Source organism: Dama dama, chromosome 14 (genome assembly GCF_033118175.1).
Source record: "Dama dama isolate Ldn47 chromosome 14, ASM3311817v1, whole genome shotgun sequence".
Lineage (NCBI taxonomy): Eukaryota > Metazoa > Chordata > Mammalia > Artiodactyla > Cervidae > Dama > Dama dama.
Genome location: NC_083694.1, coordinates 51138283 through 51163723, shown reverse-complemented (window position 1 = coordinate 51163723; position 25441 = coordinate 51138283). Strand labels below are relative to the sequence as shown.

The following is a 25441-nucleotide window of genomic DNA, read 5'->3' as shown; positions in this document are numbered from 1 at the left end:
ACCTTTAGCCAGACTCATCAAGAAAAACAGAGAAGCATCAAGTCAACAAAATCAGAAATGAAAAAGGAAAGATTACAACAGATCATGCAGAAGCACAAAGGATTATAAGAGACTATTATGAACAACTATATGGTAATAAAATGGATAACCTGAAAGAAATGGACAGATTCTTAGAAAAGTTCAATCTTTCAAGACTGAAGCAGGAAGAAATGTAAATTATGAACAACCAAATTATAAGCACTGAAATTGAAGCTATGATTTTAAAAAATCTCCCAAAAAACAAAAGCCCGGGACCAGATGGCTTCACAGGAGAATTCTATCAAACATTTAGAAAAGAGCTAATTCCTATCCTTCTAAAACTCTTTCAAAAAATTGCAGAGGAAGGAACACTTCCAAACTCATTCTAAGAGGCCACCATCACCCTGATAGCAAATCCAAAGACAACACAAAAAAAGAAAACTACAGGCTAATATCATTGATGAACATAGATGCAAAAATCCTCAACAAAATCTTAGCAAACAGAATTCAGCAACACATCAAAAAGTTCATGTGCCATGATCAAGTATGGTTTATTATAGGGATGCAAGGATTCTTCAATATATGCAAATCAATCAATGTGATACCCCATATTAACAAGTTGAAAGATAAAAACCATATGATCATCTTAATAGATGTAGAAAAGCCTTTGACAAAATTCAGCACCCATTTATGATGAAAACTCTTCAAAAAATGGAAATAGCAGGAACCTACCTCAATAAAATAAAGGTCATATATGATAAGTCTACAGCAAGCTTTATTTTCAATAGTGAAAAACTTAAGGCTTTCCCTCTAAGATCAGGAATAAGACAAGGATGTCCACTCTCACCACTATAATTCAACTTGGTTTTGGAAGTCTTAGTTACAGCAATCAGAGAAGAAAAAGAAATAAAAGAAATCCAGATTGGAAAGGAAGTAAATCTCTCATTGTTTGCAGGTGACATGATACTGCACATAGAAAAGTCCAAAGATAGTATCAGAAAATTACTAGAGCTGATCAGTGAATTTAGCAAAGTTGCAGGATACAAAATCAATACACAGAAATCACTTTCATTTCCATATACTAACAATAAAAAATAAGAAAGTGCAATTAAAGAATCAGTCCCATTCACCATTGCAACAAAAAGAATTAAATATCTAGGAATAAACATACCCAAGGAGACAAAAGAACTGTACACGGAAAATTATAAGACACTGATGAAAGAAGTCAAAGATGACATAAACAGATAAAGAGATATTCCATGTCCCTGAGTAGGAAGAATCAATATTGTGAAAATGACTGTACTACCAAATACAATCTACAAATTCAATGTGATCCCTATCAAATTACCAATGGCAATTTTCACAGAACTAGAATAAAGAATTTCACAATTCATATGGAAACACAAAAGACCCAGAATAGCCAAAGCAGTCTTGAAAGAAGAATGGAGCTGGAGGAATCAACCTTCTTGATTCAGATTTTACTACAAAGCTAAAGTCATCAAGACAGTATGGTACTGGCACAAAAACAGAAATACAGACCAACGGAACAAGATAGAAAGCCTAGAAATAAGCCCATGCACCTGTCGATAGCTTATTTTTGGCCAAAGAGGCAAGAAGATACAATGGGACAAAGACAGCCTCTTCCATAAATGGTGCTGGGAAAATTGGATAGCTACATGTAAAAGAATGAAAGTAGAACACTTCTAACACCATACACAAAGATAAACTGAAAATGGATTAAAGACCTAAATGTAGACCAGAAGCTATGAAACTCTTAGAGGAAAACATAGGCAGAACACTTAATGACGTAAATCAAAGCAAGATCCTCTATGACCCACCTCCTAGAGTAATGGAAATAAAAACAAAAGTAGACAAGTGGGACCTGATTAAGCTTAAAAGTTTTTGCACAGCAAATGAAACTATAAGCAAAGTGAAAGACAGACCTCAGAATGGGAGAAAATAATAGCAAATGAAACAACTGACAAAGAATTAATTTCCAAAATATACAAGCAGGTGATACAACTCAATATCAGAAAAACAAACAACCCAATCAAAAAGTGGGGGAAAGACCTAAAGGACATTTCTCCAAGGAAGACAGACATATGGCTAATAAACACATGAAAAGATGCTTAACATCTCTCATTGTTAGAGAAATGCAAATCAAAACTACAATGAGATTCCAGTCACCTCACACTGGTCAGAATTGCTGGAGAGGGTATGGAGAAAAGGGAATGCTCTTGCACTGTTGGTGGGAATGTAAATTGACACAGACACTATGGAAGATGGTATGGAGATTCCTTAAAACACTAGGAATAAAACCACCATATGACCCAGTAATCCCACTCCTAGGCATATGCCCTGAGGAAACCAAAATTGAAGGAGACACATGTATCCCACTGTTCATTGCAGCACTATTTACAATAGCTAGAACATGGAAGCAACCTAGATGCCCATCAAGAGATGAATGGATAAAGAAGTTGTGGTACATATACACAATGGAATATTACTCAGCCATAAAAAGGAATGCATTTGAGTCAGTTCTGATGAGGCGGATGAACCTAGAACCTATTATACAGAGTGAAGTGAGGCAGAAAGAGAAAGATAAATATTGCATTCTAATGCACATATATGGAATCTAGAAATATGGTACTGAAGAATTTATTTACAGGGCAGCAATGGAGAAACACAGATAGAGAACAGACTTATGGACATGGGGAGAGGAGAGGGAGAGATGTATGGAAAGAGTAACATGGAAACTTACATTACCATGTGTAAAAGAGATAGCCAATGGGAATTTGCTGTATGGCTCAGGAAATGCAAATAGGGGCTCTGTATCAACCAAGAGGGGTGGGATGGGGAGAGTGATGAGAGGGAGGCTCAAAAGGGAGGGAATGTATGTACAGCTCTGGCTGATTCATGTTGATTTTCGAAAACTCAACATTCAGGAAACTAAGATCATGGCATCTAGTCCCATCACTTCATGGCAAATAGATGGGGAAAGAATGGAAACAGTGACAGATTTTCTTTTCTTGGGCTCCAAAATCACTGCAGATGGTGACTATAGCCATGAAAGTAAAAGAGCTTGCTTGCTCCTTGAAAGAAAAGCTATGATAAACCTAGACAGCATATTAAAAAGCAGAGACATTATTTGCCGACAAAGGTCAAAGCTATGGTTTCTCCAGTAGTCATGTATGGATGTGAGAGTTGGACTATAAAGAAAGCTGAGTGCTGAGGAATTGATGCCTTTGAACTGTGGTGTTGGAGAAGACTCTTGAGAGTCCCTTGGACTGAAAGGAGATCCAACCTGTCCAATCTAAAGGAAATCAGTCCTGAATACTCATCGGAAGTTCTGATGCTGAAGCTCCAAAAATTTGGCCACCTGATGCAAAGAACTGACTCACTGGAAAGACCCTGATGCTGAGAAAAATTGAAGGTGGGAGGAGAAAGGGACGACAGAGGATGAGATGGTTGGATGGCATCACTGACTCGATGGACATGAGTTTGAGTAAGCTCTGGGAGTTAGTGATGGACAGGGAAGCCTGGCGTGCTGCAGTCCACTGGGGTGGCAAAGAGTTGGACACGACTGAGTGATTGAACTGAAAAAGAAACAGCTCCTTGTTTACAGCTAGATTGTAATGGATCTAAAGTGGGGACCAGAGCCTGTTGAGCACTGCAGGGGGCAAGGACCACCAACCCAGACACCTGGCCTTTTAAAAAAGCACACAGGGCAAGACATTTCAGGGCAAGAAGAGATCTGAGTTGGGAGAGTAAAAGACTTATTGGACCTTAGAAAAACTTTGTCAGCTCCAGTACTGGAACAAGAGAGCCACAGAGAGGAGGGCCTCTGCAGGGAACTGGTCCCAAGGCTCTCCTAAAAGCTGTAACCTCTAGGAAGAGCAGAGGAGTGAGGGTCCTCCTCTGTAACCCGGGGGGAGTTGCCTCCAGCATTCTTGGGTGCCTAATGGATCCAGCAGATTAGTGCAAACTGTTCACACAGCAGTGCAAACTGACTATGCCTTGGGGTTGGTCATAAAACTCCAAATAACACAGAGGAATTTGAGATGATTTCCGGGATTACTGCTGGTTTCAGAGGAAGGGTGTCTCAACATTGTAGCCATGCTCCAGGTTCTAGGAGAGGAGACGTTGGTAGGCTGCAGAGAGAGAGGGCTCCGAGCTGGCTTATGCTGGGAGAGGCAACTGGATGAACAGAAAGAAACATTCTAAATGCCAGAGCAGGGAGCCAGAAGCAGATGTTTTGGAATCTCACTTGGGATCCTGTGACTGGAGAATCAGGACAGAACAACTCCCTGATGGGCTCAAGGGGCTGCTCTGACCTGTGCAACAAATAAGACCATGAGGAGAAGCAACCAAGATGGCAGAAATGCTACACCTGGGCCCCTCACCAGACTCTGGGAGTCCTACTGGCCCAGAACTCAGGGAGGAAAGATGGTACCTCTGTACACATAGGCTCCCTTCTCCTTGACACAGAGTATGTCTCCTGAGCAAACAGGCTCTGTGTGGAGGTGAACAGAGGGTGTTACACTCTACTCAGGGGGAACGGAGAGGGCTGGGCTCTTATAGTTTCTAGAATAACTCCAACACTTGGACTACTTCTACCTCCTTGGATCTCAGAGAAGCTGGACTCTCATACAAACATCCTCAGCTTGGACTCTGCTATTTCCTCATTTTCACTGACGTCATGTGAAGTCTGTCAGTCAGTCCATCCTAACAGCTTAGGTTGTCTGACAACTCAGGGGGCCTTCTGAACCTTTCAACTGAGGGAATCTACCAGTTATTCATAGCAGGGATGTCACAACTTCCTCTCCCAAGCCCAGCCCTGAATCCACCAAGCAAAACTTTGGAAAAGAGCAGTGAACTTTACATTTCCTATGAAGCTTACTTGTGCTAGTGGGTAAGAAGTGCTGACACTCTTGCTCATCCAGTCTGTGTCCAGTAAACAGAGGTATTCATGATTATCATTGTTACTAAGTCACTCTATGGAAGGTCATTAATAAAGGCTTTTGGTCGCCTGGCAGTTAAAATGTCTAATGAGTACAATCCAATTTAAGCTTACTTTATGCAAAGGCCACTTATATCCGTGGTAGGAATATGGTGAAAGGAATCCTTTGGAAGGATACCAAGGTGGAGAACACAATTCAAAACTCATAGTCTTGGATTTTCCTGATATTTCAGTAGACAAGTGTCTGTCTGCCAAGGCAGGTGACATGGATTTGATCCCTGGTTGGGGAGATTCCACATGCTCCCAGGCAAATAAGCCCGTGTGCCACAACTACTGAAAGTTTTGTGCCTTAGAGCCTTTGCTCTGAAACAAGAGAAGCCACTGCAATGAGAAGCCAGAGCACTCCAACAAAGAGTAGCCCCTGCTCACTGCAACTAGAGTGGTGCAGCACGAAGACCCAGTGTAGCCAAAAATAAATTAATGAATGAATAAAATAAAACCCCTAGCTTTCTTTGGTTGCCTTATAACTAAATTACTTGGACATCTCAGTGAATGGAGGAAAGAAATGCATGGAGATTTCTTCGGGGGTAGAGAGTCTTGTTTCCTCTGCATCCTGAACCTGCAAAAAAATCTCTGTGAGATGCAGCCCGGGGTGGGAGTCTTCCCTATACATAGCATATCATTAATATACATATATGGAGAGAGAGCATCTGCATTTTATAGGGAAAGGTGTTGATATTTGTGAACAATGCATACTATGAGGAGAAGAGCAGAATTTTATTTTGTGGGGAATAACATCATTTTGGTCAGAATTTTTGTCGAATTTCTCTAATTTTGAAGAAATAGAATTATCAAAATATACTTGGAAAAAAACCTATAGGATTATGATTTGGCTACCAAGCCCCAAGGAAAATGGTTGGAGCAAATTGCCATCTAAGTGTAACTTCTGTGTGTGCTGATCCGCATGTGTGTGCTACATCATTTCAGTCATGTCCAACTCTTTGGGACCCTATAGACTGTAGTCCACCAGGCTCCTCTGTCGGTGAGATTCTCCAGGCAAGAATACTGGAGTGTGTTGCCATGCCCTCCAGGGATCTTCTTGACCCAGGATCGAAACCGGGTCTCTTTCATCTCCTGTACTGACAAGTGGGTTCTTTGCCACAAGTGCCATGTGGGAAGAACCTAAAAGAAAATGCATATTGGTAGCAGCTGCCACCCTGTATATAACATATTGTCACCCTTATTATTTAACTTCTAAGCAGAGTACCTCATGTGAAATGCCAGACTGGATGAATCAGAAGCTGGAATTAAGATTGCTGGGAGAAATATCAATAACCTCAGATGTGCAGATGACACTACCCTTATGGTAGCAAGCAGAGGAAATAATGAGCCTCTTGATAAAGGTGAAAGAAGAGAGTTAAAAAGCTTAAAATTCAACATTCATAAAATGAAGATCATGGCATATAGTCCCATCACTTCATGGCAAATAGATGGGGAAACAATGGAAACAGTGGTGGTGATTCAGTCAATAAGTCATGTCTGACTTTTGCCTGCCAGAATCCTCTGTCCATGGGATTCTCTAGGCAAGAATACTGGACTGGGTTACCATTTCTTTTTCAGGGGATCTTCCTGACCCAGAAATAGAACCTGGGTCTCCTGCATGACAGGCAGGTTCTTTACTTGCCTGCAGCTATGAGGGAAGTCCAGCTATGAGGGAATCCCAGACTTTATTTCCATGGGCTGCAAAATCACTGAGATGGTGACTGTAGCTATGAAAGTAGAAGAGCTTGCTTGCTCCTTGGAAGAAGAACTATGACCAACCTAGACAGCATGTTAAAAAGCAGAGACATTACTTTGCTGACAAAAGTCCCTATAGTCAAAGCTATAGTTTCTCCAGAAGTCGTGTGTGGATGTGAGAGTTGGATAATAAAGAAGGCTGAGCACCAAAGAATTAATGCTTCCAAACTGTGGTGTTGGAGAACATGTTTGAGAGTCTCTTGGACTACAAGGAGATCCAAGAAGTCAATTCTAAAGGAAATCAACACTGAATATTCATTGGAAAGACTGATGCTGAACCCGAAGCTCCAATATTTTGGCCAACTGATGGGAAGAGCGGAGTCCCTGGAAAAGACCCTAGTGCTGGGAAAGAATGAAGTCAGGAGGAGAAGGGGATAACAGAGGATAAGATGGTTGGATGGCATCACCGACTGGCTGGACATGCATTTAAGTAAGCTCCGGGACTTGGTGATGGACAAGGAAGCCTGGCATGCTGCAGTCCCTGGGGTGGTAAACAGTCAGACATGACAGAGCAGCTGAACAACAGCAAAAGCAAGTAGTTGCCACAAGAAGGACGTGGTTAGGAGCAAGTTAACTATTTCACTTAGCTCCCCTCGGTAAGTTCTCAAACAGCCCATGGGGCCCACCATCAGTGTCCCTCAGTCTTGGAAATGTCTGGTTTCCCAGGGCTCACAACTCTCCTTATGCTCACATTCTCAGATTTAATCTTTTCATGTCAGTTTTCTCTGCTGATCCCGACTTTATGGAAAGAAACGCTCTCAAATGTAACAGTTTCCTTTTTAATTTCTGTTGCTGCTGCTGCTTCTTGGCTGCTAAGTCACTTCAGCCTTGTCTGACTCTGTGCGATCCCATAGACGTCAGCCCACGAGGCTCCCCTGTCCCTGGGATTCTCCAGGCAAGAATACTGGAGTGGGTTGCCATTTCTTTCTCCAACGCATGAAAGTGAAAAGTGAAAGTGAAGCTGCTCAGTCGTATCTGACTCTTAGCAATCCCATGGACCGCAGCCTAAACCCCATCAAAAGTCTTTTACTCTTTCTCCTACTCAAGAGGAAAAAAAAAAAAACAGACAAAACGTATTTTATTCTGTTTGGGTCATTCACAGGGTCCCTTTAGGAGTGACCCCCTCCACACTGCCTAGTCCCCACCCTTGCTCCTGACTGTGAGTTTGAGCCAGCTATTACAGAGAAGTCCTGACTTAAGCCCAGAAGACCAAGCACATTTCCAATTGCACTTCCCTTTAATAGGTTCATGATCTGCTGTTTCCAATGTAAAACAAAAGTCACAACTTGATGTGTTTGTTGGTTAGTCACTAAGCTGTGTCTGACTCTTTTGTGACCCCATGGACTCTAGCCCACCAGGATCCTCTGTCCACGGGATTTTTCAGGCAAGAATACTGGGTTGCCATTTCCTTCTTCAGGGGATCTTCCCAACCCAGGGATGGAACCTGAGTCTCCTGCTTGGATTCTTTGCCACTGAGCCACCTGGGAAGCCCCAGTCAGTGACCTAATTAGAAGAACTCAATCAGTGTTCACAGAGTGAATCCACTGTTGAGCTTTTGACTGTCCTCCCCCCATGTATCCCTCCTGAGTGAATATCTGATTCAATCAAGTCATCTGATTATAGGCAAAGATCCAATTAGGATTTACCTAATAGACGTTTGAAAATCTAATCAGGCATCACTTTCTGATTGGACAGTAGCAGTTGGACAGGGGGAACATGTGATTAGAAAGGCCTATAAAAACTTGAGGAATCAAAGAAGAGGTGCAGAAACTTCTTTCTCTGGATTTGCTGCCTGTCTTCTCCAAGCAACCTGGTGGCTTCTGCACCAGATCTGACCTCTGAGCACCGTGCCAACCCCAGCAGAGCTGGTAAGTTACAGACCTCAGCAAAAGACCCCTCATCTTACCTATGGTCAGCAGGTTTCCATTGGTAGCATGCAGCAGTGGTGTCAGGGAGATTTTCTTTTCAGATGTATACATGTAAGCCTTTGGTTTTACCTCTAAGTGTAATTTTGCCTCAATCCCAAACATTTTGATATGTGCTTTCCTTTATATCATTTCAAAATATCTTAACCAACAAGATTTTATTTTTTAATGAAAAAGTCTAATTTTTTAATTAAATTGTTTTAATTGGAGGAAAAAAAACTATATTTTTGAAATTTTATTTATTGACATTGAAAATATTCAGCTTGTGCAAATGGCATTCATTTAAGGAGTCTGTTTCATCTTTCTCAGCCTGTTAACTGTGGGAACTGAGGATAGAGGCTGTATTGGGCTACATAATGCTCTTATTCCCATAGTTTTAAGGCTCAAAGGGATGATTTAAATGTTTCCCCCCCAAAAGATGGATCTTAACCTTCAGGTCTTGGTACCACTCCCCAATGAAACATGATTAAGCAAAGCAGTGAATGGAAATGAATGGACCAGTGGTTGGGTTTCTTTCTTCTTGATCCTTAAGAAATGCTTGTTCTGGTGCCCCTACTGGCAGAGCTATGCCACTTTGCCCACTAAGCCCAGAGTGAAATTTTGCAAAACTAAGGCTCTTCTCAATTGTCAGAGCAGAGACTAGCTATGAGTCAGTTCCTCTGAAAGGTGGGGAGACAGATGAAATGTTGTTCATGCTTACCTGAGAAAGATCCCTTCTTCTCTGCAAGTTCTTACAGGATTCCTTTAGGAGCAGATTCAGGATGAGTGTCCGGAACCCCCTGAGACTCCTGAACCTGGCAGGGAAGACCCTACTAACCAATGAGGCCTTGGCCATTTCTGCTCTGGAGTATCTGCCCATCGAGCTCTTCCCCCCACTCTTCATGGAAGCATTCTGTGGAAGGCACAGAAAGACCTTAAAGGCCTTGGTTCAAGCCTGGCCCTTTGTCCGCCTGCCTCTGGGGGGCCTGATGCAGACACCTCATGTGGTAACGTTACAAGCAGTGCTCGAGGGACTTGATGTCCTGCTCACACAGAAGGATCGTCCAAGGTGAGTCGGATGCAGGTAATCTGATAGGATGTGGGCAATCCCAAAGAGACAGCTGAAGATGGGAAAGTAGATGGGGCATGGATGGGCTAGTGACTTCTGATGATGCCAATGAAGAAACACAGAGACTTGGCCATTGCTGAGCTCACTTTGGGAAATGCCATCCAGCAGTGTAGGAGTGGCTAAGATGCAAGGGAATCTGAAAGGACAAGTCCCAGCCTCCCCCCTCCCCCGCCCCAGGGATGTCTAAGGCCACTAGAAGTAGAAGGCTAAGGAAAATGGAAGGGGAAAAATGGAGGAAGGTGAAGCAGAGAGGGGAGAGGAGGACAAGGCAGTACGTGATGTGGGGAATTTGAAGTAAAAACTCATGTGGGAAGTCAGAGTGTTGCCTAAATTTTGTGTGGATATAATTAAAACCATCACTGACAATCCGTTGTTTCCCCACAGGAGATGCAAACTGCGTGTGCTCGACTTAAGGAATACTGGACAGGATTTCTGGAGAATGTGGTCTGGATCCAGTGTCCATGTGTCCTCAAGCTTTTCAGTGGCACCAGGGGCCGAGGACAGATCAAGCACTGAGAAAGTCTTGGCTCCCTTTGAGGTGTTCATAGAACTTCACCTCAAGGAAAGGAGCATGGATGGATTTCTCACCTGCCTTATGAGATGGGTGGAGCAGAGGAAAGCGTCCATACACCTGTGCTGTAAGAGGCTGAGGATTCTTTCATTTTCCATGGATAAAATTATGAGGGTCCTGAGCATGGTGCAGCTGGACTGTATCCAGGAGGTATACGTGAATCGCAGCTGGCATCTGTCCACCCTGGCCATGTTTGCTCCTCTCCTGGGCCAGATGAGCAATTTGCAGAAACTCCTCATCTCCCACATCAATCTGCCTGATCCCGAGGAACAGGAGGAGCACCACATTGTCAAAATTACTTCTCAGTTCCTACGGCTGCACCACCTCCGGGATCTCCATCTGGAATCCCCCTTCTACCTCGAAGGCTGCCTGGACCAGATGCTCAGGTGAGTGTGCATCACTGACCAAGTAACAGTGAACCCAACACTAGAATATCAAATGTACTGTCCCCTTTGCTACTCCATTGTGAACTATGGTATCACATAACCACCCAAATCTAGATAGGGGTCCAAACTGGGAGAGAGGCTCTGGAAAGGGACACTGTGCTGGAAACTATAGACTAGGAGCTAGAATCTAGGGGAGGTTAGTTGGTTTCTTAGAAGAGATATCTTTCCTAGGTGACTTAGGAAAATAGTTAAGGGAAGAGGGCATTGAACACGGACAACTCCACCAGTCCTGAGCGTTCCTAAACTGAAGCTCTGTGTTCTCCAGCTTTCTGACCAGGATGAGCCTATCTCATATTCCCTGTCTGTGAAAGGATGTTTTTTGCACCAGAGATGGTAAATAATATATGGGAAATGCATGATTCTGGAGATTGTGGTAATAGGGCAGGTGTCAAAGGCATCATAAAAATTGGAAGATGGTTTGCAGATAAAGCAGGGATATAAGTGAGCCCCATGGGCTGGCATCCTCTGTGGATGCTGTGGGATTTTGCCCACAGCATTTGTCCTCTAGGCGTCACCCAGAAGCCTCACCTGCCTGAGATGGATGTCTGGGGCCAAAGCATGTTCAGAAGGCAGCCTGGGTAGGAAGCATTTTAAGTATATCTCTTTATTATTAATTAAAATATATTATATATATATTTAATAATTATATATTAATGAATATATTTAACTATTAACGTTCAGGGATGTCCAATCTTGATTGAGGCAAGATGTCAACCTCACCTCTGAGTTTGTTCTAGTCCCTTCCATTATCTTCATTCCTCTTCTTAAGGAAGCAGAGAACATTTTTCTCTGCTTGAGTAATGAGGAGAGAGAGGTTTTCAGACTCTATGTACTTGACCTGGTCACAGAGAAAAGGTGAAATGACTGGCTGCAATGAGATTGGCCTTTCTAGGTATTAATCCTTATCAGATAATCTGTTCCAACCTGGGCTTGGGCAGATCACTTGTCTCTCAACCTACAATCAACTTCCACCTCAGTTTCCAATACCTAATTCCTCTCTTTCTCCCCAGGTGCCTGATGACCCCCTTGGACAACCTTGGGATTACTCGCTGCCTGCTTACAGATTCAGACCTGACCCATCTGTGCCAGAGCCCGAACATCCGTCAGCTAAAGGGCCTGGATCTGAGTGGGGTCACCATGACCTACTCTAGTCCTGAGCTCCTGCCAGCTCTGCTGGAGAAAGTTTCAGCCACCCTCCAGGAGCTGTACTTAGAGCAATGTGGGATCAGGGACTCCCACTTGGAATCCATTCTGCGTATCTTGAGCCGCTGTTTCCAACTCATGTCCTTCAGTCTGCTTGGGAACCTCCTCTCCATGGCCATCATGGAAAAGCTCCTGCGACACACCTCCGGGCTGCCCAGGTTAAGTAAAGAGCTATACCCTGCCCCTCAGGAAAGTTTCAGCTCTGATGGAATCCTCCAACCCAGGAGACTTGCCCAGTGTCAGAGTGAACTTCTTGAGATCCTCGAGGACTTGGGACATCCCAGGATCATCTGGATTAGCTTCATGCCTCTGTCCACCCTGTGGAGATAACACATTCTATTATCCTGAGCCTATCATATACAGTGGTAATACCCTTGCTTAGCCCATAGCATTGATGAAAAGCTTTCTTCTGAGCACTTGGAAACTGAAATCTAGGACAAGATACATTGTGAAAGGAAAATAGAGCCATGGTTTCAGACATCTGCTCAATGTCAATGTGAAAAGGAAAGGTGATCCTGCAGGGAAGCAGGATTGCACAGGGAAGTACTGTCTCCCTGGAATAGGAATGCTTGTAGCGTCAGAACTAAGAATCTACATTTCCTTAGGTGGATTTGAGCTTGAGATTCACATGTTGGTGTTATCCCTGGGTAGATGGATGTAAAGAAATGGTAGAAAATAAAGAGTCCCTCATTGTAAACGGATTGTTGCTGTTCATGATGTATTTTTCCTGATTTTTCATTTCATATCAGGGAAATCTCCAGACATTGATTTTTTTTAAAAAAAGCACTGAGTTGTCTATGATCCAAAACCTTACCATTCCCACCAGGTCTTTATTCAACCTGGTACATCTCTTACCTCCTTGCTTACTTTTGGAGCTGTTCAGTGGGGTAGTATACACAGAGAGAAAATTATCAGTGGCCAATGAGACAATCAAGTGAAGACTCCAGGCAGGTCTCTCACTGCTGACTCAGGCCATGACCCTGGATATGAGCAGTCCTCTTGGTAGTCCTGGTCTCTACATAACTTTCAGTTATTGACCTTTTTGTGGGGGTGGAAAGGGTATTACTGAAAAAGGCATGGCTCCCAATTCTGGAAGGTGTCGTCCACACTGCAGATAAGCTAAACTTCTGAGCCTTGCTGACCTATTACCCATGGTGGATAATGATCCTACTTGAATTAATCTATTGATCAGGGAAGTTACATAATTTCCTTTAGCAAAATACTAAAATCATGGAGTCATATAACATGGTTTCAGTGTTTCTATACCTTATTAAAAATTATATTCTTTCAAGGGTTACATTATATTAATGAGAAACTGTCTTTTTATTTCCATAAAATCTCCTGTCTCTCTCTATTACGGAAGACTATAATAGCATGTTTTGACCTCAGATGTCAGGTTGTGTAACAAAACACAACCTGTGGGCTTATGTGACCTCCCGGCCTGTGGTAAGATACTGTATTTCTCAGGTTCTCCTGAGTGACCACTAGGGTGCAGCTGATTGTTGACCACTGTGTCCATTAGAGGCACTACCCCTGTTCAGTTGAATTCCCTGTATCATTTATTCTGTCTTCTTTTTCTTCTTTTCCACATCCTTGGATTCCACCAACTAGATCCTATAAAACAATATATATTCTTGGAAAACATCTGTGTGTAAGTGAATCCGAGCATTTCAAACCAGTGTTTTCCAGGGTCACCTGTATATATATTAGAGATTTACTGGTGGAATAGGCTTGCCCAGAGGCTAAGAAGTCTCAGTCTGCTGTCTATAAACTAGAGAGCCAGCAAAGACAGAGGTTTATCTCAGACTGAGGATTAAGCCTGTGGACAAGGTAAGCTGATGATGTTACTCTAAGTCTGGGGCCAATGACCTGAGAACTAAGGAAACTGCAGGGAGATCAAACCAGTCAATCCTAAAGGAAATCAGTCCTGAATATTCATAGGAAGGGCTGATGCTGAAGCTGAAGCTCCAATACTTTGGCCACCTGATGCGAAGAACTGACTCATTGGAAAAGACCCTAATGTTGGGAAAGATTGAAGGCAGGAGAAGGAGATGACAGAGGATGAGATGGTTGGATGGCATCGCCGACTCAACGGACATGAGTTTGAGCAAGCTCAGGAAGTTGGTGATGGACAGGGAGGCCTGACATGCTGCAGTCCATGGGGTCGCAAAGAGTGGTACATGACTGAGCAACTGAACTGAACTGAGTGGCAGTAATGGTGACCTCCTCCAAAAGGGCTTATGCCAAGACTGTTTAATTCAGTGCTCATAACCCCTTGGCAGCCACTGTCAACCCACGCCTCCACTGGAGACTGCTGGACACTCACAAGCAGGTCTGGGTCAGTCTCTTGTGGAGTCACTGCTCCTTTCTCCTGGGTCTGGGTGGGCACAAGGTTTTGTTTGTGCCCTCCAGGCTGTAGATTATCTGTTCGGTGGCTCTTTGGTGGGGCTCATACGCCCTGTCTCCCAGGTCTGCTGCAGACAGAGTCCCTGTCCCCATGACAGGTCACTGCTGACCTGCGCTGCTGCAGGAGGCACTCAGACAGGGATCCCTGGGGGATCCCTGGGTCCTGGTGAACACAAGGTTTTGTTTGAGCCTTTCTGGTCTCTCTGGTAGATATGAGGTTTGATTCTAAGTATGGCTTCACCCCTCTGGGCTTAAGTCAGGACTTCTCTGAAAAAGTTGGCTCCAAATCACAATAAGAGTAAGACTGGGGGGCTTCCCTGGTGGCTCCATGGTAAAGAATCCTGCCAAAGCAGAGACCTGGGTTCAATCTCTGATCTGGGAAGTTCAAACATGCCCCAGAGTGACTAAGCCTGTACTTGTGCTCAAGACTCTGGAGGCCTCAACTGTTTAAGTCTGTACAAACATTATTGTGGTTTTGAGCCATGAATTTTAGATCATTATGTACTGTGCCATGCTTAGTTGCTCAGTGGTATCTGACTCTTTGCAACCCCATGGACTGTAGTTTCCAGGCGCCTCTGTACACGTGGATTCTCCAGGCAAGAACACTGGAGTGAGTTGCCATTTCCTTCTCCAGGAGATCTTCCCAAATCAGGGGTCACACCCAGGTCTCTCACTTTGTAGGTGGATTCTTTTACTTCTGAGCCACCAGATCACTATATGTAGGCCCAAATACATCTTTATTAATCAAGATAGGAACCATTACAATCAACACATTTTTGCCAATGACTAATAAATTTGCTTATTCTTGTAGTGTAAAAAAATCCATGCTTCAGAATTCAGTGAACTCTTAGAAAGCATTTTCTGCCTCCTGCTGGTTGTGGAAACATTTTCCCTGAAAAATATTGTCAAGATAATTGAAGAAGTGGTATTTGGTTGGTGAGAGGTCAGGTAAATATGGTGGATAAGGCAAAATTTCATAGTCCAATACATTCAATTCTTGAAGCGTTGGTTGTGTGATCTGCAATCAAATGTCATTGTGGAGAAGAATTAGACCCATTCTGTTGATGAATGCCAGCTGCAGTCATTGCAGTTTTCAGTTCATTTCATCGTTTTATTGAGCATACCTCTTAGATGTAATGGTTTTCGCAGGATTCAGAAAGCTGTAGTGGACCAGATGAGAAGCAGACCACCAAACAGTGATCATGACCTTTTTGGGTGCAAGTTTGCCTTTGAGGACTGCTTTGCAGCTTCTTCTTGGTCTGACCACTGACCTGGTCATTGTTGGCCATTGTATAAAATCTACTTTTCATCACAGGTCACAATCTGATTGAGAAATAGTTCATTGTTGTGGCACAGAATAGGAGAAGAAGACACTTCCAAAAGACAATTTTTAAATTTTCTGTCAGTTCATGAGGCACCCACTTATGGAGCTTATTCACCTTTCCAATTTGCTTTAGATGTCCAATGGCAATAGAATGGGGGGCATTGAGTTCTTTGGCAACTTTTCCTTTAATTGAACTGAACTGAACTGAAGCCCAGAGGACCAAATCCATCCTCGTTGCATTTGCCTTCTTCCCTTTAATAGACTCATGATCTGCTCTATTTCTGATGTACAACCTAAGTAACAGTGTGATGCAGATAGTGTATGTTGTTTCCTTTGGGAATGACACCATGGTGTTTTTGCAACTGCTTTAATTGTGGGACATTTTGATTACACTGATCTGTCAAAAGATTCCAAAACAATGGTGCTTTCGAATTTTGTTTAAATTTTCCAAGCTCAGGAAACATTAACATTTTCCCTGTCTCACACACATGGTTATAACTGACCCTACTGTGTGTGGAGGGAGTGTGTGTGCCATGTTTAGTCATGTCCGACACTTTGTGACCTCATGGAGAGTAGCCCTCCAGGCTCCATTGTCCTGGGGACTTCCCAGGCAAGAATACTGGAGTGAGTTCTCAGTTTCTTCTCCAGGAGATCTTCGCAACCCAGGAATGGAAGCTGGGTGTCTGGGATCTCCTGCTTGGCAAATTCTTTACGACTGCACCACGCGGGAAGCCTCCATAAAGACCCTATTAGCTAAACCCAATCAATGTTCCCAGAATGAATCAATGATTGAGTCTTTGACACCCCTCCCCCCATGTATCCCTTCTGAATGAATATCTGATTCAATTGATTCATCTGATTATAGGCAAAGATCCAATCAAGATTTACCTGATGGACATTCAGAAGTCTAACCAGGTATCTCTTTCTGATTGGATGGTAGTAGTTGAATAGGGGAAGACGCAATTGGAAAGGCCTATAAAAACCTGAAGCATCAAAGAAGAGGTGCAGAAACTTCTTCCTCTGGAGTCACTGCCTGGCTTCTCCACCAGATCTGACCTCTGAGTACCCTGCCAACTTCAGCCGAGCTGGTAAGTTACAGACCTCAGCAAAGGACGTGTGTGCTAAGTCACTTCCGATTATGTCACTATCTGACTCTTTGAGATGCTATGGACTGTAGCCCACCAGGCATCTCTGTTCATGGGATTGTCCAGGCAAGAATCCTGGAGTGGCTTGCCACACCCTCCTTCAAGTGATCTTCCCAACCCAGGGATCAAACCTCAGTCTCTTATGTCTCCTCATTGACAGGCGAGTTCTTTACTGCTAGCACCATCTGGGAAGCCCTCAGCCAAGGATGCCCTCAAGCAACAATAGATGTCAGGGAGATTTTCCTCTCTCTTTCTGTTCATATGTATACAAATAAGGCTATCGTTTAGTCTCTAAGTGTAGTTTTTCTTTAGTCCCAAATATCTTGATCTTTGCTTTCCTTTATGAAAGAAATCAAAGAGGACACAAACAGATGGAGAAACATACTGTGTTCATGGATTGGAAGAATCAATATTGTCAAAATGGCTATACTACCCAAAGCAATCTATAGATTCAATGCAACCCCTATCAAGCTACCAACGGTATTTTTCACAGAACTAGAACAAATAATTTCACAATTTGTATGGAAATACAAAAAACCTCAAATAGCCAAAGCAATCTTGAGAAAGAAGAATGGAACTGGAGGAATCAACCTGCCTGACTTCAGGCTCTACTACAAAGTCACAGTCATCAAGACAGTATGGTACTGGCACAGACAGAAATATAGATCAATGGAACAGAATAGAAAGCCCAGAGATAAGTCCTCGAACCTATGGACACCTTATCTTCAACAAAGGAGGCAAGGATATACAATGGCAAAAAGACAACCTCTTTAACAAGTGGTGCTGGGAAAACTGGTCAACCACTTGTAAAAGAATGAAACTAGAACACTTTCTAACACCATACGCAAAAATAAACTCAAAATGGATTAAAGATCTAAATGTAAGACCAGAAACTATAAAACTCCTAGCGGAGAACATAGGCAAAACACTCTCTGACATAAATCACAGCAGGATCCTCTATGACCTTTATGTCATTAACCAACTATATTTTATGTCATGAAAACATCTAATTATTTGGATTTTTATTTCTTGCATTTAAAAATAGTTTGTGCAAATGGCATTCACTTTTAGGGGTATCTGCTGCCTTTTTCCAAGGCTGTTAACTGTGGAAGCTGAGGTTGGAGACTTCAGTGGGTCTCATGATGCCCTATTCCCATAGTTTTAAGGTCCAAAACTGAAAGTCATTCATTCGTTTCCAACTCTTTGCAACCACATGGACTATACAGTCCATGGAATTCTCCAGGCCAGAGAGAGAGTAGGTAGACTTTCCTTCTCCAAGGGATCATCCCAACCCCGGGATCGAACTCAGGTCTCCTGCATTGCAGGCAGATTTTTTACCAGTAAAGCCACAAGACCCTAAGGGAGTGTCTAAAGGGTTTCCGCCTGAAAATATATTGCAGTCAGCTTTCAGGCTCCTGGTATCCACTTCCCAGTGCAACATAAATTGAGCACAACAGTGAATGGAAATGGGTGGGCTAGTGGTTGGGTTTCTTCCTCCTTGGTCCTTATGAGATGCTTGTTTTGGTGCCCATAGGGGCGGAGCTATGGCTTTTTCCTCACTGAGCCCAGAGTGAAACTGCAAAACTGAAGCTATTCCACAACTATCAGAGCAGAGATTTCCACTCTGAGTTGGTTCCTCTGAAGAGTGGGGAGAAAGATGAAGGCATGTTCATGCCTACCTGAGAAAGATGCCTTCTTCTCTGCAAGTTCTTACAGGATTCCTTTAGGAGCAGACTCAGAATGAGTGTTCAGAACCCCCTGAGACTCCTGAACCTGGCAGGGAAGACCCTACTAACCAATGAGGCCTTGGCCATTTCTGCTCTGGAGTATCTGCCCATTGAGCTCTTCCCCCGACTCTTCATGGAAGCATTCTATGGAAGGCACAGAAAGACCTTAAAGGCCTTGGTTCAAGCCTGGCCATTTGTCCGCCTGCCTCTGGGGGGCCTGATGCAGACGCCTCATGTGGTAACGTTACAAGCAGTGCTCGAGGGACTTGGTATCCTGCTCACACGGAAGGATCGTCCAAGGTGAGTCAGTTGCAGGTAACCTGGTAGGATGTGGGCAATCCTGATGAGACAGGTGACAGTAGGAGAGTAAATGACACATGGATGGACCAGTAACTTCTGATGATGGGGGGAAGAAACAGAGACTTGGTCATTGCTGAGTTCAGTTTGCTGAATGCCTTCCAGCACTGCAGGTGTGCCTACGATGCAAGGAAATGTGAAAGTACACGCCCCAGCCTCCTCTCAGGGATGCCTAAGGGCACTAGAGTGAAAAGTTAGGAAAAATGGCAAGGGAAAGGAGATGGAGGGATGTGAGGCAGAGAGGGAAGAAGAGGGCAAGGAAGAAGGTGATGTCAGGAATGTGAAGTAAAAGCTGAGGTGCGATGTCAGAGTGTTGCCTAATTATGTGTGGATCTAAAAACCGTAGCTGCCAATCTGCTGAGTCCCCACAGGAAGTGCAAACTGCATGTGCTGGATTTAAGGAATACTGGCCAGGACTTCTGGAGAATGTGGTCTGGATCCAGTGTTCCATGTGTCCTCAAGCTCATCAATGGTACCAATGGCTGAGGATGGGTCAAGGATTGAGAAGCCCTTGGTTCCCTTCGAGGTGTTCACAGAACTTCACCTCAAGGAAAGAACCATGAGTGAATTCCTCACTTACCTCCTAAAGTGGGTAGAGCAGAGAGACCCTTTCATACATCTGTACTGTAAGAAGCTGAAAATGGTTTCATTTCCCATGGATAATATTATGAAGGTCCTGAGCATGGTGCAACTGGACTGTATCCAGGAGTTACATGTGAATTGCACCTGGCATCTGTCCACTCTGGCCATGATTGCTCCTCTCCTGGGCCAGATGAGCAATGTGCAGAAACTGTTTGTCTCCCACACCCACCTGCCTGATCCTGAGGAGTGGAATGAGCAGCACACTGTCAAGATTACTTCTCAGTTCCTGAGGCTGCACCACCTCCAGGATCTCCATCTGGAATCCCGCTTGTACCTTGAAGGCTGCCTGGACCAGATGCTCAGGTGAGTGTGGACCAATGACCAGCAAATACAGGGGAAAAGCTGGAGGTAGTGACAGATTTCCTCTTCGTGGGCTCTAAAATCACTTCAGATGGTGACTGCAGTCATGAAATCAGAAGATGTCTGCTTCTTGGCAGGAAATTTATGACAAACCTAGACAGTGTTTAAAAAGCAGAGGCATTCCTCTGCTCACAGAGGTCCACATACTCAAGGTTATGGTCTTCCCAGTGGTCATGTACGTCTGTGAGAGCTGGACCATAAAGAAGGCAGAACACCAAGCATTGATGCATTTGAACTGTGGTGCTGGAGAAGACTCCTGAGAGTGCCTTGGAAAGCAAGGAAATCAAGCCAGTCAATCTTAATGAAAATCAATCCTGAATATTTGTTGGAAGGACTGATGCTGGAATTGAAACTCCAATATTTTGGTCATCTGATGCGTGCAGCTGACTCATTGGAAAAGTCCCTGATGATGGGAAAGACTGAGGGCAGAAGGAGAAGAGGGTGTCAGAGGATGAAATGGCTGGATGGCATCACTGACTCAATGAACGTAAACTTGGGCAAACTTCAGAAGATGGTGAGGGACAGAGAGGTCTGGCATGCTGTAGTCCATGGGATCACAAAGAGTCAGACATGACTGGGCAAATGAACAATAACTTGAGGCTGCTGCTGCTGCCAAGTCGCTTCAGTCATGTCTGACTCTGTGCAGCCCCACAGACGGCAGCCCACCATGCTCCCCCATCTTTAGGTGACCTGAAAATAATTAAGGGAATGGAGCATTGAACATGGAAAATTCCATCAGTCATGAGCATTTGTAAACAGAAGCTCCATGCTTACTGGTTTTGTGACCACAATGAGCCTAATTCCCCATCTATAAAGGTCGCTTTTTTTCTCCATGTGTGTATGCTAAGTCACTCAGTCATGTCCAGTTCTTTGCGATCCTATGGGCTGTAGCCCATCAGGTTTCCCTTTCCATGGGATTTTCCAGGCAAGAATACTGGAGTTGGTAGCCATGCACTCCTCCAGGAGATCTTCCAGACCCAGGAAGAAAAACCCTGTCTTTTATATCTCCTGGATTGGCAGGCCAATTTTTTACCACTAGCACCACCTGGGAAGCCTCAGATAAGGTTATTAATATATGGGAAATGCATGACTCTGGAGATGATGGTAATAGAGCAGGGATCAAAGGGATCACAAAAATTGGTAGATAGTTTACAGACAAAGCAGGGATGTAAGTGAACCCATGCAGAGTGGCATCCTCAGTGGATGTTGTGGGATTTGTCCAGGTTGGTCCTCTATGCATGTTGCCCAAAAGCCTCAACTGCCTAAGAGGGGTGCTCAGGGCCAAAGCATGTGTGAAGGAAGCAGGGACTGGAAGCATTTTAAGTGTATATCTTACTATTAAATTTTAGTGATACCTACTCTCAATTGAAACAAGGTATCAGGCTCTCCTCTGAAAATGTCCTAGTGCTTCTCATTATCTTCATTCATCCTCAAACAGAAGTGGAGGAAGTTTTTCTCTGCTTCCCTAATGAGGAGAATTTTCAAGACTCTGTGTACTTGACCCAGTCACACAGAAGGATAAATGACTCTGGCTACAATCAGACTGGCCATTCTGGGTTTCAGTCCTTATCAGATCATCATACTAAACCTGGGCTTGGGCAGATCACTTGTCTCTCACCTTGCAGTCAGCTTTCACCTCAAGTTTCTAAGACCTAATTTCTCTTTTTCTCCCCAGGTGCCTGATGAACCCCTTGGACAACCTGTCAATAATTCACTGCCTCCTTACAGATTCAGACTTGACCCATCTGTCCCAGAGCCCGAACATCAGTCAGCTAAAGAGCCTGAATCTGAGTGGGGCCACCATGACCTACTCTAGTCCTGAGCTCCTCCCATCTCTGCTGGAGAAAGTTTCAGCCACCCTCCAAGAACTGTACTTAGAGCAATCTGGGATCAGGGACTCCCACCTCGAGGCCATCCTGCCTGCCCTGAGCCACTGCTTCCAGCTCACATCCTTCAGCACGCATGGGAACCTCCTCTCCATGCCCATCATGGAGAAGATGCTGCGACATATCTCTGAGCTGCCCAGTTTAGGTCGAGAACTCTACACTGACCCTCAGGAGAGTTTCAGCTCTCTGGGGATCCTCCAACCTGGGAGACTTGCCCAATGTCGGGCTGAACTGCTTGAGATTCTGAAGGACTTAGGATGCCCCAGGACCATCTGGATTTGCTTCACCCCCTGTCCACACCATGGAGATAACACATTCTATCATCCTGAGCCCATCATATATGGCAGTAACATTCCAGGCTAGTTGGGTGCATCAATCCCAAGCTCTATACTGAGCACTTGGAAACTGAAATCTTGGACAAGATACATCGTGAAGGGAAAACAGACATATGATTTCAGACATTTACTCAATGTGAATGTGAAAAGGAAAGGTGATCCTACAGGGGAGCATGACTGCAGGGGGAAATGTAGTCTCCTGGTAATGCAATGCATGTGGATATGTGTCCTGTAGTGTCAGAAATAGGAAGCTAAATTTATTTAGGTGGATTCGAACTTGAGATTCACATGTTGCAATTGTTCCTGGATTGTTGTTGTTCAGTCGCCCAGTCGTGTCCAACTCTTTGACTCCATGGACTGCAGAACGCCAGGCCTCCCTGTCCCTCACCATCACCTAAAGTTTGCCCAAGTTCATGTTCATTGCATCAGTGATGCCGTCCAGCCATCTCATCTTCTGATGCCTTCTTCTGCCCTCAATCTTTCCCAGTACCATGGACTTTTCCAATGAGTCAGCTGTTCACATCAGATGATCAAAATAGTGGAGTTTCATCTGAAGCATCAGTCCTTCCAGTGAATAGTCAGGGTTGATCCTCCATAAGATTGACTGATTTGATCTCCTTGCTGTCCAAGTGACTTTCAGGAGTCTTCTCTAGTGCCACAGTTCTAAGCCATCAATTCTTTGTTGTTCTGCCTTCTTTACAGTCTGGCTTTCCCAATCATACACGACCCCTGGAAAGACCATAGCCTTGACTATGTGAATTTTGTCAGCAGAGTAGTGTCTCTGCTTTTCAACACACTGTCTAGGTTTGTCATCATATATATATTTATATACATAAATGTATGTATATGAGCTGTCTGTGGCTCAGATCATGAACTCCTTATTGCCAAATTCAGACTTTAATTGAAGAAAGTAGGGAAAACCACTAGACCATTAAGGTATGACCTAAATCAAATCCCTTATGATTATACAGTGGAAGTGAGAAATAGATTTAAGGGACTAGATCTGATAGACAGAGTGCCTGATGAACTATGGACGGAGGTTCATGACATAGTACAGGAGACAGGGATCAAGACCATCCCCAAGGAAAAGAAATGCAAAAAGGCAAAATGGTCATCTGAGGAGGCCTTACAAATAGCTGTGAATAGAAGAGAAGTGAAAAGCAAAGGAGGAAAGGAAAGATATGCCCATTTGAATGCAGAGTTCCAAAGAATAGCAAGGAGAGATAAGAAAGCCTTCCTCAGCAATCAGTGCAAAGAAATAGAGGAAAACAACAAAATGGGAAAGACTAGAGATCTTTTTAAGGAAATTAGAGTTACAAAGGGAACATTTCATGCAAAGATGGGTTCTATAAAGGACAGAAATGGTATGGACCTAACAGAAGCAGAAGATATTAAGAACAGGTGGCAAGAATACACAGAAGGACTGTACAAAAAAGATCTTCACGACCCAGATAATCACGACGGTGTGATCACTCACCTGGAGCCAGACCTCCTGGAATGTGAAGTCAAGTGGGCCTTAGGAAGAATCACGATGAACAAAGCTAGTGGAGGTAATGGAATTCCAGTTGAGCTATTTCAAATCCTGAAAGATGATGCTGTGTAAATACTGCACTCAATATGCCAGCAAATTTGGAAAACTCAGCAGTGGTCACAGGACTGGAAAAGGTCAGTTTTCGTTCCAATCCCAAAGAATGGCAATCCCAAAGAATGCTCAAACTACCGAACAATTGCACTCATCTCACACACTAGTAAAGTAATGGTCAAAATTCTCCAGGCCGGGTTTCAGCAATACGTGAACTGTGAGCTTCCAGATGTTCAAGCTGCCTTTTAGAAAAGGCAGAGGAACCAGAGACCAAATTGCCAACATCTGTTGGATCATCAAAAAGTAAGAGAGTTCCAGAAAAACATCTATTTCTGCTTTATTGACTATGCTAAAGCCTTTGACTGTGTGGATCACAAGAAACTGTGGAAAATTCTGAAAGAGATGGGAATACCAGACCACCTGACCCATCTCTTGAGAAACCTACATGCAGGTCAGGAAGCAACAGTTAGAACTGGACATGGACCAACAGACTGGTTCCAAATAGGAAAAGGAGTATGTCAAGGCTGTATCTTCTCATCCTGCTTATTTAATTTATATGCAGAGTACATCATGAGAAACGCTGGGCTGGAAGAAGCACAAGCTGAAATCAAGATTGCTGGGAGAAATATCAAGAACCTCAGATATGCAGATGACACCACCCTTATGGCAGAATGTGAGGAAGAACTAAAAAGCCTCTTGATGACATTGAAAGAGGAGAGTGAAAAAATTGGCTTAAACCTCAACATTCAGAAAACTAAGATCATGGCATCTGGTCCCATCACTTCATGGCAAATAGATGGGGAAACCGTGGAAGCAGTGTCAGATTTTAATTTGGGGGGCTCCAAAATCACTGCAGATGGTGGTTGCAGCCATGAAATTAAAAGATGCTTACTCCTTGGAAGGAAAGTTATGACCAACCTGAATAGCATGTTAAAAAGCAGAGACATTACTTTGCCAACAAAGGTCCGTCTAGTCAAGGCTATGGTTTTTCCAGTGGTCATGTATGGATGTGAGAGTTGGACTGTGAAGAAAGCTGAGCGCCAAAAAATTGATGCTTTTGAACTGTGGTGTTGAAGAAGACTCTTGAGAGTCCCTTGGACTGCAAGATCCAGCCAGTACATCCTAAAGGAGATCAGTCCTGGGTGCTCATTGGAAGGACTGATGCTGAAGCTGAAACTCCAATACTTTGGCCACCTAATGCGAAATGTTGACTCATTGGAAAAGACCCTGATGCTGGGAGGGATTGGGGGCAGGAGGAGAAGGGGACGACAGAGGATGAAATGGCTGGATGGCATCACCGACTCAATGGACATGAGTTTGAGTAAACTCTGGGAGTTGGTGATCGAGAGGCAGGACTGGTGTGCTGCGATTCACAGGGTCGCAAAGAGTCGGATACGACTGAGTGAATGAACTGAACTGAACTGATATATATATATATACACACACACACACACACACACACTTATACTTGGAAATTGGCTAATGGGATTATGGTTCCACATCTCAGGCCCCTGGACAATGGCTGGGGCTATCTGCCTTCTGGGAAGGAGCTGGAAGATAACTTCTGATAGCAATTGCCATGATGATGACAAACTTGTGTGTAGCTGACTCATGTTTAATTCTCTCCCTGGGTCCGAGTTCCTCAGGAG

At 43.9% G+C, this 25441-nt stretch overlaps 2 protein-coding genes across 2 annotated transcripts; both read left to right on the top strand.

Moving 5' to 3' along the window:
* Positions 1-9461: 9461 nt before the first annotated feature.
* On the top strand, positions 9462-12358 carry LOC133068861 (PRAME family member 8-like). Its single transcript, XM_061159794.1, has 3 exons — positions 9462-9748; positions 10193-10765; positions 11836-12358. Exons 1-3 carry the CDS (start codon positions 9462-9464, stop codon positions 12356-12358), a joined length of 1383 nt encoding a protein of 460 aa, XP_061015777.1.
* A 6285-nt stretch (positions 12359-18643) lies between these two features.
* LOC133068860 (melanoma antigen preferentially expressed in tumors-like) lies at positions 18644-22238 on the top strand. The gene is made up of 3 exons (XM_061159793.1): positions 18644-18930; positions 19450-19932; positions 21665-22238. The coding sequence occupies exons 1-3, from the start codon at positions 18644-18646 to the stop codon at positions 22236-22238; spliced, it is 1344 nt and encodes a 447-aa protein (XP_061015776.1).
* The last annotated feature ends 3203 nt before the right edge of the window (positions 22239-25441 follow it).